We start from the raw sequence: 18,635 nt of genomic DNA, 5'->3' as shown, positions 1-18,635 counted from the left end.
TGCCACCTCTACAATGGAAGAGGCCACTTTTACTGCACACTCAACCTCTGTCTTAGAAACAAGGGACAAAACCTTCATTCTGAGGGCATAAAATAATTTAGATTTTTGAGACTAAAAATTTGAGATAGCATAACATAATAGTAGCAAATGAGACAGTTTTCATAAATATGATGGTTTGTGTTCTGATATTTTATAATCTCCAAACTAGAGATTCACCCAACATCAACAGGGCTCCAGACTAACATTTGGTTTAATGGACTAACAAAAGAACTAATTTCTACAGATGGTGGCACCAGCACTGGGGTGTGCGGGGATTTTTATTATAGAGGTAATTTAATCAATGTTTTGCATTAATAAGGGACTAATAGTAACTGATAATACTATGTTAAATTTTTGGAAATGTACATTTGACAGTAAAGCACTGAGCTTGTAAAAAAAGTTACTTTTATTAACAACAGTAAAAACCTAATTTCTATAGGGAAATGTAATTTTTTATTTTATTTTGGTCATCACATTAAAAATAACATTTAAATTGGATAATATTTAGAGCTTTGAAGTGCTGTATGAAGCACTTAAAAGACCTTGAAAAGTGCTTGAACCCTTGATCTCAAAGGGTTGTACGAACCCTGAAAGGAATTCAAACATTTGACTATATCTGCCCAAATACCATGATTACAGTGTTACTACATTAAATCAACAGTGAATGTTCGTTCATGGCACAATGATTCTCCTGGTTTCCACGTCAGCGCTCTTTGATCTGAAATGGTTCATAACAAGAGAATTCTGTGGCGAGTTTGAATGCTTCTCACTAGATCCCGCAGTGATGTTATTAGAGTTTTTTTTTTTTTACAGATTTTGCCGATAGCGATAATTAGATTGGACCACACTGGACAATAACTGATTAATCAACCCAAAGTCTTGAAAATGGATACTGAAAGGAAACAAACATAACCCATTAAATAGTGTTAAACTTTAATTTTTTTTTTTTAAACAGCACTGAACCATGAAAATGTACTATACTTTTTAAATATAGATATTAATTTATTATTAGTAATATATTGATATATTATTCAGGGCCTGAATTTCATTTTGGAAAATGGGGGGGAAATCCCCCCTTAGGTGATTCTTATGGGGGGGAATTTTTAATTTGAGGGGGGAGTTTAGACTTTTTTTTTAATTACATTTATCTCGCCTAAATGTATGCTTAGCCTACTCATTGCATTTTTACAATGGGGTCATTTTGTTCTTAAGAATTTACACAACTCAAGGAAGCTTGATTTCAATCTTTGAATTAAATTGAAAAAAGTAGCACAAATAAATACAATAGAATAAAGATATCAATAAAGAGAAATAAAGAGAAAAGTTTTTGCTTAGGTCTAAAACTAGTAGGCTATTCAGAAATACTACAGAGACTGAATAAAGTAGCCTAATCAAATGTAAAATAACACTGGGTAGTATTTTAGTCCTGACTAAATTAAATTCATAGGCTATTAATCCTGATTCCTTAAAATGAAAGCTATGTTTTGTTGTTTTGACAAACAAATTAATGACAGACACATATGGCTGCTGTCCCTTTAAGAGCTAGTGCACGGATCCTGTTTTCATTATACGGTCACGTGCGATTTATGCTTATTTAAGACATAACCGACTGTGTTTAGATTAGAGGATACTCTCCAAGACCGAAATTGACATCATTTTCTTATGTTTTTGACTGTTAAAGCGATTTATAATCCACGAAAAATAACTTTTGTTACCCGCGAGCTGTTTGTGAGGCTGCTTTACTCTATGTATGTGTGCAGAGAAAAAAGCATCTCTCAGACAGCGCGCAAGTACCGAAGAGTTTAAAATCGCGTGACTGTTTAAACTGGTGAGACTTGAAAAGACGTGCAAATGGTAAACTTTAGTTACTCGTGATGCAATGCTGGCCCGATCGACTCCCGAAACGCGAGAGTGTATTTCCGCCGCCTGCTGCGCGCTTAACGATTGCATTGTGCAACCCATTTTGAGAGACGCGAGATAGAAGACGCAGCGCCGCTGAATCACTCACGCTGTTTGTGAAATTGCGTCTCGCAGACAGTTTTAAAATGACTGATTTGATTTTCCATCTGCGTGGATTAATTTACTAATACAACCTGAACCTACATGCTAAAGTGAATCAATGTTTGCGGGAATTTCCCGCATTATAAATGGGAGACCTGCGGGAATGATAAAAAATATGCGCAATACCCGCAATCCCGCACCGAAATTCAAGCCCTGTTATTATATTAGTTCATAGTGTATTAACTAATGTTGCAACTATAAAATGTAAAAATGTATTAGTAGCCTAAATGTTGAAATTAACAATGAACATTATTAACCTTAGTTAGTAAATGTTACAAATGGACTCTTATTGTACTGTTAGGCAAGCATTTCATATAAATCCAAATAGTCATGCTTAAAGATTTTAAGATCTTTAAATATCTACACAAAGGCCATAGTATTGAAATTAGACACATATGTATGTAATACTCTCTCACTTTATTTGTTTGATGAATATCTAATCAAAATAACTAAATCTGTATCACAATGACGATAAAAAAATAACTGAAATAGGATGCGTTTCTGATTTGTTTATGTGTTTTTCTCAGTTGCATGAACACATCAATTAGCTTTCTCATGTCAGCTGGAAATATGCAACTTCGCTGTATCACGAATGCATAAAACCGACCAGCTAGATATGAACTAATGCAAATAGATGATAACAATCGTGACACTAAACATTTGGGTTGGACTTACGTGTGTTTTTGTCACATTATTTTAACAGCTTGAGGTAGGCTACTAATGTTAGCGTCCTCTCAGCCTTGATGGCAAACATACTGCTGTTCTCTACTAATGCAGAATCTAGTCAAGAAAATGTATTATTTATAATATATATATATATATATATATATATATTAGTGCTGTCAAACGATTAAAATATTTAATCGCGATTAATCGCATTAATGTCATAGTTAACTCGCGATTAATCGCAATTAATTGCACATTTTTATCTATTCTAAATGTCTCTTGATTTCTTTTTGTCCCATTATTTTTTCCTCATTTTAATACTCTTACCAACATGGAAAAGTGGATCAGCTTGCTTTGTGCAAATGTTTTTTATTGAAACGACACCGGCATATACGGTAGTGTTCAATTTCACACTAACATTCTCACTTGGAGCAAATAATCTCTTTACACAATGTAACTGTCCATCAATAAAAGGGTGAAAGAAATACTGATGAGGTCCTGATATTGACAAGGGGGCAGAGAATTCGCATCAGCTGTGTGTGTGCTTGGCCATCAAATAGTATTTCAGACTGGACGTGCTGCAATGATAGCTCAGTTCACATCGACAAAACACACAGATCACTTTGGTCTTGTCAATTGAACCACTTTTTTAAAATTAAACTTTCCATTCAGAATCTTAATGGCATCCATTTCGGCGTCTCGCGCTCATCATTCATCCACTCAAAACCTAACGTTAAAGGGGGTCGCACACTGGATGAGAAGCGAAGCGCAGCGCCTCGTATTTAAAATTCGAACACATTATTCTCTATGAGTGAACACACACCGGCGGCGTCATTCGGCGTTTTATTGCTGGCCATAAACTGAGAAAGTGTGCGTCCGATGTGCGATACAAGTTGTCCTAGACACGGCTTCTCGTCCTCTGGCCGGCTCACAAGCCCAAACAAGTGTGTGCGGCGTGCCTGTTGTTTTGTTTCCGGTCTAGCTAGATCTGGTGGTGTTGTTGCAAAAGTATGTGAAAAAAAATTACAAAGTTTGCTAGGCGTTAATCGCGCGATAAAAAAATTGACGCCGTTAAAATGGGTTTGCGTTAACGCCGTTAATAACGCGTTAACTGACAGCCCTAATATATATATATATATATATATATATATATATATATATATATATATATATATATATATATATATATATATATATATATATAACATGCAGTATATACTCTTTCGTTGTCTATGTTTTAAATCCGTATCTGAAGTGTCCCGCTCTGTGCAGTAGGCAGCCTCATGTGTCAAAACAAACACCACGAAGCATCAGTGTTGATTTTTATTTTGCCTCTAGAGGCCGCTCTCATAATGTATAATGATAGCGCACCCTTCTCAGCAGCTCCAGCTATGGACGCAACCCGGAAAAACTACTGGCCGACAAAACCGATCAATTAGTTGATTATTAGGCTAATACTGCGGCATATTCAAACGCTTTCTCACTGAATCTCCCAGTGCTGTTCTCTGAGTAGCCTACCTGCAGGGCCGGCCCGAGGCATAAGCGAACTAAGCGGCTGCTTGGGGCCCCCTCACCACCAGGGGGCCCCCAAGCGAGTTTTTTTTTATTATTATTATTTTTTTTTTTTTTACATATTAATTAAATTAAACAAGTGACATAATGAATGGATTAATAATTCAAGACAAGAAAATTCTGATTTCATGATCAATATACCTGCCTACAACTGCTGCTGTGTCTGCCAGTGTTTGAGTCATATGCGCATAACCTCGCGTGCATAGAAAATTCGTGCGCAAAGTCACGGTAATGTTAAGCCATTTCACACAAATTTGATTTGATCAATGATTTATCCTTTAAATTTAATGATATTCAGAACAGAACAAGAATAAAAAAATAACTATAAACAAGCCAAAACGAAATAATTTAAAGTGAAAGTGAAAGCGGATCTCTCTCATTAGAATCAAAATGTTTCAACATTCGCGATGGATTTGGATGGTAAACTATTCTTTATTATAGGCTTCTTTGTACTTCACCCACGTTCCAATATCGAGGGAAAAATCATCCTCTTCACAAGCGCAAAAATGTGCTTGAAATCCAATATCGAGGAAAAAAATCATTCTCTTCACATGCGCCAAAATGTGCTTGGAAACATCACAGTGGAGCGGTGCTTAGGCTACGCAGCGCTGAATGGTACGAATTGTAGGCTACTACTGACTATTTAAACAGAGCAGTGTAATTTTTATATGTTAGTTTTACTATTGTATTATTATATTTTATTACGGCTATAACGAACAGGCTGCGATGTCAAGATTGCAGTGCTGGAATATGTTGTGTGTGTGTGTGTGTGTATGTGAGGCGCGGGCGCGATCGAACAGTGGAAACATAAACACATACTCCGTCATGTTCATATAAGACATCATTCAAACTGCAAAGGGTTGCAAAACGTTGGAGGATATTTTGCAAATATTCTTTTTTATATATGTTTTTTGACAGTTTGTTTTCAGAAGTTTCAAAGAGTTAGTAAAAGAGTAAAGAAAAAGTAAAAAAAAAATATTTAAGTATCTATTTTTTATTAAGAAGGCTATTTATTTTGTATTAATACATAACCTCATTGTATTAATTTATAATGTAACATTATAGACTGACATTGTGTCAATAATCGTCAAGCACAGGTGACTCCGTGTGGTGGGAGGGGGCCCCCAAATCAAATTCTGCTTAGGGCCTACACTGCCTACCTGTTCTGAGATTGCGCAGCGCTGTCTGTTATTGATCCTAGCTGATAAAAGGTCCGAGCAGCGCAGCTCAAACGAGAAGCGTGGTCTCGTTTGTTTATTTTTCATATATGGCAGCTCTTATCAGTGCGACATCTAACAAAATGTACTTGGAATGTACAAGAAAAAAGTCGCAAAATGCAACCATTTGGTCGCAGTCTGGAGCCTGATCAAGAAATTGTGGTTTGGATTCAGTAACATGATATGTAATTGCTGTAAAAGAAAAAGGTGTTCATTTAGTCAAAATCTTTTATTTTTTCTATTACAATGAAACTTAATTGTTTAAAAAAAAAATGTGACTTAATAATTAATAGCAAATAAATAATTTAATATTCAGTTAAAATTGTTTCAACTTTTCTGCTCACAATAATAAATGTATTGCCAAGTCACATCCAGTTATGTTTGGAAAAACTGCGCAGAAAAGTTCAAATTAAAAGTTGCCTCATGTACTCAAATTCATCTGTGGTGGGGCATTCAAGGTGACGATGGCCACTATGCAAATATTCACAGATTAACCAAACGAGCAGACAGTCCTGTGATATTTCACTTTGGACTAAACAACACTGAGAACAAACAGAACTAGTTTTATTTAGTGTGATTAACCCGGTTCACAAAATTTGGGAACTGTATTTGACTAAGTTGTCTGATTATTTTTAACAAAAAAAAAATTACATAAATATAATAGTCACATTTATTTATATAATGCTTTTTACAATACAGATGGTTTCAAAACAGCTTTACAGAGATAACAGGAAAATAATGCAACAAAGTTTGTTTCCAGAAGAAAATTGCATATTTTTTCTATTTATAAATTAAATAGACAAAATCGATTAGGCCTACATGCGGGAAAAAAAAGAAAAAAATGTGACAGAACGGGTAACAAGGTGGCAGATACAGTCTAAATTAAAATATTTTGGGATTACATGTTGGTCATTAAATATTTTGTACCAGTTTTCTCAACAGGGTTGAATGGTTGATTCTGACAAATATGTTGATGCATTGCTGTTACTGCAATTATCACAACAACCAACAACAAATCAGATTTGTTAGAGACTAGCGTTATGATGTGTGACTGATTTTGAGTGAGACTGAGAGCATACAGTACATGTGCACTTAAACGGTCTCTAACGCTACACCCACTGCCTGAATGTCAGCACTCCCGTTACATCACACATACGCAGATATGTTATCACCTTTATTGTTTAATTCATTTTACATTCATTTATAGTTTTTTCTCCTCTAACTGTATACTAACTATTGTGTTTAGGTTAATTACAGTAATTAAGCTTGAAAATGGGCATGCTAAAATTCATAAACCTTGGCTTTAACATTTATATTTTTTTAAAAAATCGGCAGAAATTACAGCTTGCTGTGAATCTATAAAAATGTGAATGCCTACAATTATCAGCATTTCACCTTAAAGTGGCCATAATGTCATGCTTGGAAAGTTCTCAATTCTGTTTAATAAAGTTTCAGAGTTACGTTTTTTGGTCAATAAAATGAGTTAACAATAAAAAAAATAAATAAAAAAAACAGGGCAGCCAAAAAATAAATACAAAAATAGTCATTAAAATTTAATAGGATGTGATTATATTGTGACATCTTACAAAGAGAGACCTGACCTAATTCAACCGTCTCAGCTTAATAACAAATACAAGACTAAACAATTCAGTTATGAATTGTCTTTGTCTAAAAACAACCAGAGGCACAGAAAACACAGATGAGTGACTGTGTATAGTAACAACAGCCCTGTCCTTTAGCTACATTAAAATCCTGATGACTTCTTGCATGAGCGGACACCTACATACTTTGGGATAAAACCTGTTCAACAACTTAAAACTATTATATTTTTATAAAATAAAAAAAATTGTGTTTTAAGTGTTTTATTCAGATATGACACTGAGTGGATATAGATACACAGATATGGGGGGGGTGGCAAAAATTAATTTTCGATTGCATTTTCTACCAAATTTAACCATTACATTTTTCCTATAGTCAATAGCTGCCAAAGGCTATGCAAAACAACAGGCAAGATAGAAATTTAAGTTCCTAAACAATTCTATTCTCTGCAAAATTAGTTTGAAATTCTTCTTAATCCTCCATGCTCCTTAGGGATAAAGTTGGACTATACGGTAGCTGAAAAAAATAAACACAGTTTGCTACCGATTCTAATTTACAAATCCTACATACGGGCCAAATTATACAGAGCAACTAACTTAAACCCCCTTATTTCCAACATTTAGTCCAAATGCATCCTCCCAACTTATGTCTCAAATTAAAGGTTTTCTCTTTTCTTCTGTCAATTTCCATCCAGACCATCAGGCGTTCGTGTGTGAGGTAAAATCTCTGTGCATTACCAAAAGCACAACAGTGATGTTTCCACTGATTCCTGTAGTTTTTGAAGTAGCAAAGTTACTGTTCACACCACAATAATGCAGAATTTTACCTAATAACAAAACATGGTGATTGCTCTTTTAAAATACGATAAAATGCTGAAGTCCTCTTTTGCCTTGGCAATGTATGAAATATATATATATATATATATATATATATATATATATATATATATATACACACACACACATACTGTATATATGAAATATAAAATATATCATCATGCAATACTTAAAAAAAAAAAAAAAAACAGACACAGGGGTCCACCCACACACAGGCATTCTGCTTTCACTATACCCAAATCTTTTTCCTTCACGACACACTCGAGCACACTGACAGAGGCTGATAGGGTTGCTGCTTCTCACACACTTTTTTTCATTAGGCAATTACACAAACAGACACATATATGTCATGTCTGGTGGTAGCAAACTAGAGACAATCTGCATTGCTGATTACACATCATTATTATACAAAATAATGAGGGCAGGAACAAAAAAAAGTGATTATCAAATAATCAAAACCCCGGTATCAATTAAATTTCCACATTAAGTGAAAACACTTGCTGAGATATTTAACAACTCTTAAAACTTTGATAATGCAAAAGCATAATAACCATCCTTCCAGGAAAATATTCACATTTATTACAGCAACACTTAGTTCTAATCTTATAATGTGATTGGCATGTAATATTGCTTAATGGAATATTTGAATAGCTATTTAGATTATGTTAATGACAAAAGCAAGAATACTTCAACAAAGAGTAGTCAATATCAAATTGAGCAGAGTTTTATGACTTTAGGGATGAACACAATAATTGACATCAGATGGACTACACACAAAATATGTTAATTTATATAATCATTCATTTTAATAAATTTGTATCACCTGCAAAGTCGGTGACAGAACTAGATACTGTTTGTATTGTTGTAAATATGGAGAGATGGAACAGTGTAAGTTCAGTATTAGTGGAAACTTATGGGTTGAAACTTTTTCCATGTGCTCTAACTGAAGGCAGGAGCAAGTGATAACAGAAACTTTTATAGCATTTCACTGTGCAGCAGCTGTCAGATTCGTGGTGGCTCTGTCTCAAATCACCTCAACGCGCCAAAAAGGCTGTCTAGGAAAACTTAGTCGGCTAACTAGGTTTTTTTTTTTTTTTGACCGGATTAAAGTCTTCATGAAAGAGTATACAGGTGCTTGTTGGTTATATTTTTGTTCATTCACCCGCCTAAACTTGCCGCTTCTCGTTTTCATTGGCTGAATTTACAACCACACAAAAAACTAAACAAAACTGCAGCTGCTGGTGTAAAGCGAAAAGCCGGCGAGTGCTGTCGTTCTAACGGCGCGGCTCCGCTGCTTTTGATAGCGTGTTTTCAATGTGCAATCGACCTCCTCACTTTTTTGATGCATGATTCATGAGCTAATCTATACTGAAGGAGTGTGAGAGAGTATCCCGAAGAAAAGGTACTGACCTGCGGGGCCTAACGGCGGCTGCTGCCCGTCCTCCCCGAAGATCAGTCTGAAGTCCAGCTCTTCATTCCCGGGGCAGTTTGCAGTAGTCATCGGGTTTGACAGCTCGGGCTCACCCCGTCTATGTACGCCGACTCTTTAATAAACTCACTACATTGACAAATATTGAAGGCAAAACTTTTTAACTTTTCCTCCGTGCTGTATTTCTCTAAGTCCGTGCAGAAAATGTCATTGCTTCTCCCTCAAAATAATCCAAACAGCTCGACCTTCTGCGGAGATTCAGCGAACTCGCAGCGGCTTCAACTTTTTGCCCGTGGCGTGAATGGGGGTGAGCGTTGTGCGTCAGCGCGACCGTTGGTCGAGTTCGTCCGTAAATTCGCTTCTGCTCTCCGTTTCGAGGCTCGAGCTCCTATCCCAACTTTTACTAACAGCGCGTGACAGGGCAGTTCCAGCGGTGACGTCAGGCGAGTCGGCAGACAACACAAGCGCGCGCACACGCGCATATACAAGCACTCAATCTCTCACTCACGCACACACATACACAAACTTAGTGGGCTTATGGGTCTTGTAGTTTCTGTGACGGCTGCAGTTAAATCACCCGTCCTCTTTCAAAGACCACGTGTTTCAGTGCATTTTATTGTAAAAGCTATAAACTATACACATGACATAAATATAAACTCTAATATTGAATATAACGAAATAAAATGTAACATAGTGTTATATTTAATAATTAATCTAAATTATATTATAATATTTATAATTAATTCTGCTTTGCGTCGTGCCCTTCATCCGTGCCTTTTTCACAGTACAGCAAAGCTTCTCGTACCTTATTGCTTACTTATTTTACACCATAAAATTTCATAATTTACATACTTTCTAAATTTTATAACTTTGTTTTTTTGCCAGGTTTATATTAGATTTTGAATTCCAAATTTTCATGGTCTCAGATTGTTGTATTCCACTGTATGTAATCTATTCATTTTGAATATAAATGTGTGCCGGCAGTGTGTGTACACAACCACCCTATTAAAAAAAGAGTGGGTGGATTTTTACCATTAGGTCATTATGATAAAAAATAATCAAAATCAAATGGATGTTTTAGTTTTTGGCAGAGTATGCCAGGCACAAAGCGGTACAGGCTCCGCCCTCTTCTGGAAAGCTGGGTGGTGACCAGCAGCTCATTTGCATTTAAAGTCCCCATGAACCGGAAGTTGCAAACGACTTTTCTCCAGTGTTGTGACATATTTCCCAGTGAAACGGAATATTGAACAGAGGGCAGGGTTTTACTTTAGCGCTCCTCCTCTCCATCTCTGCTCATAGCTGCTCATAACGGTTTGAGGGGAGTGGTTAAGCGTTTTCAACCCAAGCCGTCAATCTGACGTCATCAGAAAAGGAATGCCATTCCAGACCGGAAGTAACTTTTCAGATTTTGATTAAAGAGTACCAAGGCAAACAATTTTTTTCTGTGTATTAACTTGCACGGATTAATTGTTCACCACAAGACTATATGCGCTAACAGACTAAATAGGGCCAATTTTTAATGTTTCCTTCCACTCAAAAATGATCTGTGGGGTATTTTAATCTGAAACTTCACAGACACATTGTGGGGACACCTGGGACTTATAAAAAGGGGCATAGGTCCCCTTTATAGCCTATAAACCATATATCTTTGCTCTTCAGTCTGGTTTACAAATAACTCTGGATAGCATTTTCTAATTTAATAATAATAATAATAATAATAATAATAATAATAGCTTTAATGACAGCAGAACTCAAGCTGCATGAACTACACAAATTTATGAAAAACGTGATGATCATGTGAGCTGGACCAAAGAGCATGTTGTGCATCACTGAAAACCAGAATATTTGGCTATTTATTTAGAGGAGTTTACATGTCCAATGTCACACATTTGTCATCTAAATATTGCAGAAATTAAATATTTCATATTTACATCATAAAGTTCATTGTTTTAATATTCTCAAAATAATTAGAAATCAGTTTATTTCCACATTTAAATTCATTTTAAACCCCAGATTATCAATGTGGTGTCAGACATTTATTACACACACACACACACACACACACACACACACACACACACACACACACACACACACACACACACACACACACACACACATCTTTAATCTGTCATCACACTCGCACAAACAATAATACACAGTGCAAACTTCAGTCCTCAATAGCTACCTAATTTAATGCAACACAGGAAAAGTGTTATGGCACAAGTCATCAGCAAAAATACTTAACCAGATTACTCAACGTCGTGGAGTGTTTGTTTACCTCATTATCCTATGATGACTTTTTTTGAGTCACTGAAGTCTTCTAAAGTGGCATGAAGTTTAATGTTGAAGTACATTCAGGAGGAGCACTGTCTCATACGAGAGATTTTTTTATATTTGATATATATATATATATATATATATATATACACAAAACTATATCAAACAGGAAAATTAAGGATAAATATATATATAAATACACACACACACACACACACACACACACACACACACACACACACACACACACACACACACACACACACACACACACAAACAAAATGATAAACATCATCATTTGTTGATCATTTGTTTTCCTCTCATAACTTGAGTTGCATTTTGCACTGTAGTCAGCAGGGTGCTGTGTTACAGCTAAGAGAAAAACACAATATCAGACAATATCGAGAAAAGGAAAAAAGTACAAAACATAAAAGTGTGGACAAAGCAGTTTTATATCAGTGACAGGGAATTCACACCGCCAAACAAGAATGTTTTCTTTGACGCATGTGGGCGTATAAACCATATCAACAGCCATGTTCACATTTCACATTTCCTGTGGTCTTTATTTACTTGATGTCAACTAATCTACACATTAAATGCAGAACTTTCATTGAATACTCAACATGTTTGATCAGTTAGGCTGTTATTAACAGGCGGCAGTTGCAGAATCAGTTGCAGAGCCACTTTGCTCTTAACCTGGTCTCAGGTGGTAAAAACATAGCGTTTACTAGACTTTTTATCTTTTAATGTAATTATGAACTTCAAGCTAAAATAAATCAACCAGAATATCGATTTTCTTTTGCAAAAACTGTACAAACCTACTCACATTTTTGCAAACTGCACAATTCTGAAAGTTTGAATGAGAATAATAATAAATGTTATTAAATATTAAATGTTATGTTACTGAAAAATAACAATAAAGGGACCCAGTCCTGGATAGTTGTTTTATATTCAAAGAAGCCTCAATGAGAATGAATAACGCTGCATATCATGATTCATCTGACTTTCATTTATTTCATTGTTAAATAAAATTTCAGAGATGAACACAGACATTGTATATTAGCGTGAAGGGCATTGGCCTGAACACATGCTCACACTGTTGAAATGATACTGCCAAACTCATTGTTTACTATTCAGAATACCTGTGTTTTTCTTCGTCTCTGATGACCTTTGTGGGAGGAAGATAGAGAACACGGTATCCGTGGATTGTGTAGGAGGGGGACGATGTGGTTTTTGATACTGTGTTCTCGTAAAGACAGTTAAGAAGAAAGAAAACTTTCTACTCTCACACAAATCCGGTTCAAAACTAGTTTTCTTTTCAAGGATTGGTGTTTTGGTAATGTGTTTTCTGCTTGTCATGTGCAAATAAGCATTTTTTTTAAATCACTGGAAAAACAAAAGCATGCATTAGGTTTGAAGTCCCAAATAAGATTTATTAAATAAGTTTTGATTTTTTTATTTTTTTGCACATTAGTTTTTATTCTCCATTGGAAAATATAATTTAATATATAATTTAATAAGCTTTATTTGCAAATAGCATATATTTAAAGTATAAAAGTAGGCCTATTTAAATATCAAAGAGTTTATAATTTCTGAACATACTATTTAGTTCTTATTTTCATCCCAGATGGACACATTTTGTTGAATCTGATTTAGAGAGCAAACTATCTGACCAAAAAAAAAAAAAAAAAAAACCTGTAATGTCTCGAAACCATTTCTTTTAAAGTAGACTTCAAATAAGTACAGTACAAAGTTAATGAAATACAGTGTCCTGAACAAAGCCTTTGATCTTGAAACACTATCTTCAACTGATGCATGCTGCCCTCTGTTGGACTATTCTGTATAAAAAAGAAATATGGCTAAAATGTGAATCGTAACTACCCTGTTCTCTCTCCTGGAATATTTAAATGAATAGGCCTAATAAGTCAGGTATTTCGAATATTACATGATGGTTTGACTATTTTACACAGCATGTATTGTTCACCCATAGGCCAATATTAACGATCTGTGTTGGGTTTTTCCATAATTTTTAGGAACTAAACTAGTGCTCTAATCAAGCAGTTCAACCATATCAACAAAGGATTCACAAATGCTAGGTTTCTTGTATTATTTTTCTGCCATTTACTCGGAAGGCCTACAGCACGATTCTTATCTTAGTGACCTGGTAAATGTTTGTGCACTTCCATGAATCTCCTAAGATTGTAAATGCAATTACAAATGAAACTAGATGTACCGCATGGCGGTACAAAATATGACCGCCGCTCAGGCCTGCACTGGCTCTCCACAAAAATAAATGACGTGGAGCAATTTGGCTGTATTGCATGTTTATGTATATAAGTTGTATATTTTAAAAGACTGTCTGGAGTATTCCTGTGGATCATGGATAATTTAGAGTTTTGTAATTATTTGCCATTACTATTTAAGTTTTATAAAGTCATTAGTTTAGACACTTAAAGGGTTAGTTCACCCAAAAATGAAAATTCTGTCAGTAATTAGCCTACTCACCCTCATGTTGTTCCAACCGCGTAAGACCTTCGTTCATCTTCGGAACATAAATTAAGATATTTTTGATTAAATCTGAGAGTTGTCTCACTCCTCCATAGGCTTTCAGAGGGACCGAAACTTGCTGGCCCAGAAAAGTTATTAAAGAGATCGTTAATATAGTCCAAGTGACTACAGTGGCTCAATCTTAAGTTTATCAAGCGACGAGAATACGTTCTGTGCGCAAAAACAAACAAAAATAACGACTTTATTCCACTATTCATTCTTCTTCTTCTTCTTCTTGAATTTTATTGGCGGTTGACAAACAACAAAATGGTGTATTTCCGCCACCAACTGGTATGGAGTGTGGATCAAGACGACTCCCACTATTCATTTCCTTCTCTCTGGGCCTCTAGTTGGTTCACGTAGTGTTTTTTCGTAGCGCGTCTGTGTTACACGTCACCACGTAGGCTCACAATTGGCCGAAGCGGGTCATGTGTGTGATGCGTGATGACGTGCAACACAGACGCGCAGCGCAAAAACACTACGAGGCCCAGAGAGAAGGAAATGAATAGTGGAATAAAGTCGTTATTTTTGTTTGTTTTTGCGCACAAAAAGTATTATCGTCGCTTGATATACTTAGGATTAAGCCACTGTAGTCACTTGGACTATATTAACGATCTCTTTAATAACTTTTCTGGGCCAGCAAGTTTCGGTCCCTCTGAAAGCCTATGGAGGAGTGAGACAACTCTCAGATTTAATCAAAAATATCTTAATTTGTGTTCCGAAGATGAACGAAGGTCTTACGCGGTTGGAACAACATGAGGGTGAGTAATTACTGACAGAATTTTCATTTTTGGGTGAACTAACCCTTTAACATCCATAATGTGAAAACGTCACATCCATAACAGTGGTTTTCCCTACATAATGTATTACAAAAATGAGTTTCAAAAACACACTTATTGTGTTCAAGCAAGTCTTTTTCATGATACATTGGCAGTTTGTTTAGTCCCCCCGGGGACCAAACGAAATTTTTCCGTAAAAGTCTAGTGGGGCTACATGCCCACCAAATTTCATGTTCCCCGGTGTTTCGGTGTCCCTGGTATCGTTGACGAAAAATTCAGTAGATGACGAAAAAAAAAAAAAAAAAAAAACTTTGACAATCCCTATATGACCGCTTTCCCTAGCTATGCTAGCGGCGGTCATAATTATGGACTACCATTACACCATGATACACATTCAAAACACCTACCAAATTTATTAATATTGTCCTATGTGATGTTCAAATTAATATACCCTAATGAAAAAACTTCAGTTTAAAATAAGTTTTGAATTAATAATACAAATAAACGTCATAATACTAGTTAAAGCGTCCTCCTTTCAGTTGTACATAATAAAGCGTCCTTTCAGGTGTACGGAATATTTGCCAACAGGGGGGGTTAATGAGTCAAGAAAAAAAAAGTCACCAGTCACTGCCATTCAGTAGGCTACACTACAACAGAATGCTATTACTCTTTATAATACACAGCTGACACTTATAAAAGACTATTCAACCGTCACTATGGTAGATCTCTAAATCAGATTCAACAAAATGTGTCCATCTGGGATGAAAATAAGAACTAAGCTATATAGCTTAGTATGTTCAGAAAATATAAACTCTTTGATATTTAAATATAGGCCTACGTTTTATACTTTAAATATATGCTATTTAGAATAAAGCTTATTAAATTAGCCTATATATTAAATTATATTTTCCATTGGAGAATAAAAACTAATGTGCAAAGAAATCAAAGAAATCAAAACTTATTTAATAAATCTTATTTGGGACTTCAAACCTAATGCATGCTTTTGTTTTTCCAGTGATTTTGAAACAATGCTTATTTGCACATGACAAGCAGAAAACACATTACCAAAACACCAATCCTTGAAAAGAAAACTAGTTTTGAACCGGATTTGTGTGAGAGTAGAAAGTTTTGTGTGTATTAGGTTTATATAGGCAGAAACCGATGTTTTAGTTCTTTGTCCATGTCAGTTGCTCTTGAAATGTTTGCAGTGTTTTGATATTACTGAATTCATTTTTGTCTGGGAATTAAAATGGGGATTGTTTAGACAAATGAATTTTACAGTAGCAAATGTTTTGATTTATTGATCAAATTCAATCCTTAAATGTGTGAGTACCAAAAAAAAGACATCTGTGAGATTGACAATAGAGTACACCACGATGTAAGAAAAAGTGTGGATTCTGTCAAATTCAAAATAATCTAAAAGAATAGAACAATGCACTCCCTCATTGCATCTTGTTCTTTGTTTAAATGTGTGTTGGTGAGCAACGTGACTTGGTCATTAGTATGTGTGCTGAACTGCATGGAGAGAACTTCAATCAGATGGCTGATCGATGCAACATTTGGGAGTGATGTCAGAGGATCAATACAAATCCCCCAACACACACACACACACACACACACACACACACACACACACACACACACACACACACACACACACACACACACACACACACACACACACACACACACACACGCGCGCACACACACACACACACACACACACACACACACACACACACACACACACACACACACACACACACACACACACACTTACCCATGCTCTGTAGTGTCTGTGTAACAGGTTTGCAGAGACTGTTTGCTTCATCTGACCCCTGTCTTCACAAGCAGTAGTAAATGATAGCCAGTTCTCCTTATCAGGTTTAATAAAAGCAGGAACAGAGCTCTCACCAGAATCAGAATGTTTTTTGTTCTTTTTTCCTGAGGCAAAAGGGGACAATAAACAGGGCAGATAACAGCTAAAGAAGAAACAGGCCTTTACTTATGTGCATTAACACTAAAACACTTAATTTCTCTGTTTGTATACAATTTCCCACAAAATATATTTATTTTAATAAAAAAAAAATTATTTGATTTAAAATAATAAACGAATAAAGTATATTATAAATATATGTTGCAAATAGTACAGATAAAGGAAACTTTTTAATTTGAAAAAAATATTTCATTTAAACCTTTAAATGCCTAAATATATTACACAATTTACTTAAAGTGGTGAAAACAAAAAGTTAGAAAAGAATATAAATATAAAAAGAAAATATATATTAATGTAAATATATTTTAAAATCTATATTAGCAATTTTTTTGCATATTCTGAAATATATTTATGTGCAGATTTTGCCATGGTTTATGGGTTACACCGATTAAATATTTCATCTTAAAGGGTTAGTTCACCCAAAAATAAAACTTTTATCATTACTGTAATTACTCACCTTCATGTCCTTCCACACCCGTAAGATTTTCGTTAATCTTCAGAACACAAAATCTTTTTAATGAAATCTGTGAGCTTTCTGTTCCTCCATTGACAGCCTACACAACTACTACTTTCAAGCCCCACAAAGGCAGTAAAGACATCATTAAAGTAATCCATGTGTTTCCAGTGGTTTAACCTTATGTTTATGAAGTGACGCGAGTGCTTTGTTTCCGCAAAAAAACCCCACAGTTTACCACTTTATTTACAAAATAGTAATCTCCAACATATGTTTACGAGAGCACCACACCGCATGCGTTGTGTTGACATGTCAGCGGATGTTGTTACGTGAACACGTGTTGGAGATTAATATTTTGTAAATAAAGTGCTGAATAATATTTTTTGTGTGTGCAAACAAAGCACTTGCGTCGCTTCATAAACTTGAGATTAATAAACCACTGGTTTGTTTCTGTTTCAGCCTGTGGCCCCATCAGGGGCATAGGCCACCAACAAGCTTTCTTCAGACGTCTTGGGCCTGGGCCAATCATTCCAGCTGCCCCCACATGTGGCCCATTATCCTCAGGTCTGCCTCCAGATCACGGCACCAGGTGTTTCTTGGTCCGCCTCTCTTCCTCCTCCCTTGGGTGTCCCAGGTGAGGGCTTGCTTTGTGATACTGTCAGGCCTTTGGACGGTATGTCAAATCCACCTCCAACGTCTTTGGAGGATGTCATCTTCCACGGGTTGCTATTTCGTTTGTTGACACAGTTCTTCATTGCTGATCTTGTCTGGCCAATGGATCTTGAATATCCTTCTGAGGCAGGTGTTGATGAAAACCTGGATTCTCTTCATGGTAGTGGTGGTGGTTTTTCTCCAGGTCTTAGCTCCATACATCAAGACAGGCTTCACAATGGTGTTGAAGACCCTGGTCTTGGTGTTCATATCGATCTCAGAGGATCGCCAGGCGTTCTTCAGTTAGAGGAAAGCTGCTCTCGCTTTGCTGATTCTTGTTCTCACATCTGCATCTGTCCCCCCATGCTCGTCAATTATGCTGCCAAGGTAAGGGAAGCTGTTCACTTCCTCTAGCGCCTCCTCTCCAAGCATGATGGGCGTTGCACTGGCTGTTTTGATCTTTAGTACCTTGCTCTTCTTTCTATTGATGTTGAGGCCCAGACTTGCTG

At 35.9% G+C, this 18,635-nt stretch overlaps 1 protein-coding gene across 1 annotated transcript in view; it reads right to left on the bottom strand.

Annotated features, from left to right (window-relative positions):
- The window catches only part of nfatc3a (nuclear factor of activated T cells 3a), a 91,268-nt gene extending 81,431 nt beyond the window's left edge, over nucleotides 1-9,837 (bottom strand). The window contains exon 1 of the mRNA XM_081359553.1: nucleotides 9,401-9,837. Within this exon, the coding sequence (XP_081215679.1) occupies nucleotides 9,401-9,491 (91 nt within the window). The 5' untranslated portion in view covers nucleotides 9,492-9,837. The remainder of the gene's footprint in view (nucleotides 1-9,400) is intronic.
- Between the last annotated feature and the right edge of the window lie 8,798 nt (nucleotides 9,838-18,635).

Source organism: Scardinius erythrophthalmus (assembly GCF_964197995.2).
Source record: "Scardinius erythrophthalmus genome assembly, chromosome: 2".
NCBI lineage: Eukaryota > Metazoa > Chordata > Actinopteri > Cypriniformes > Leuciscidae > Scardinius > Scardinius erythrophthalmus.
The sequence above is the reverse complement of the archived record's forward strand: the minus strand, read 5'-3'. Positions and strand labels throughout refer to the sequence as shown.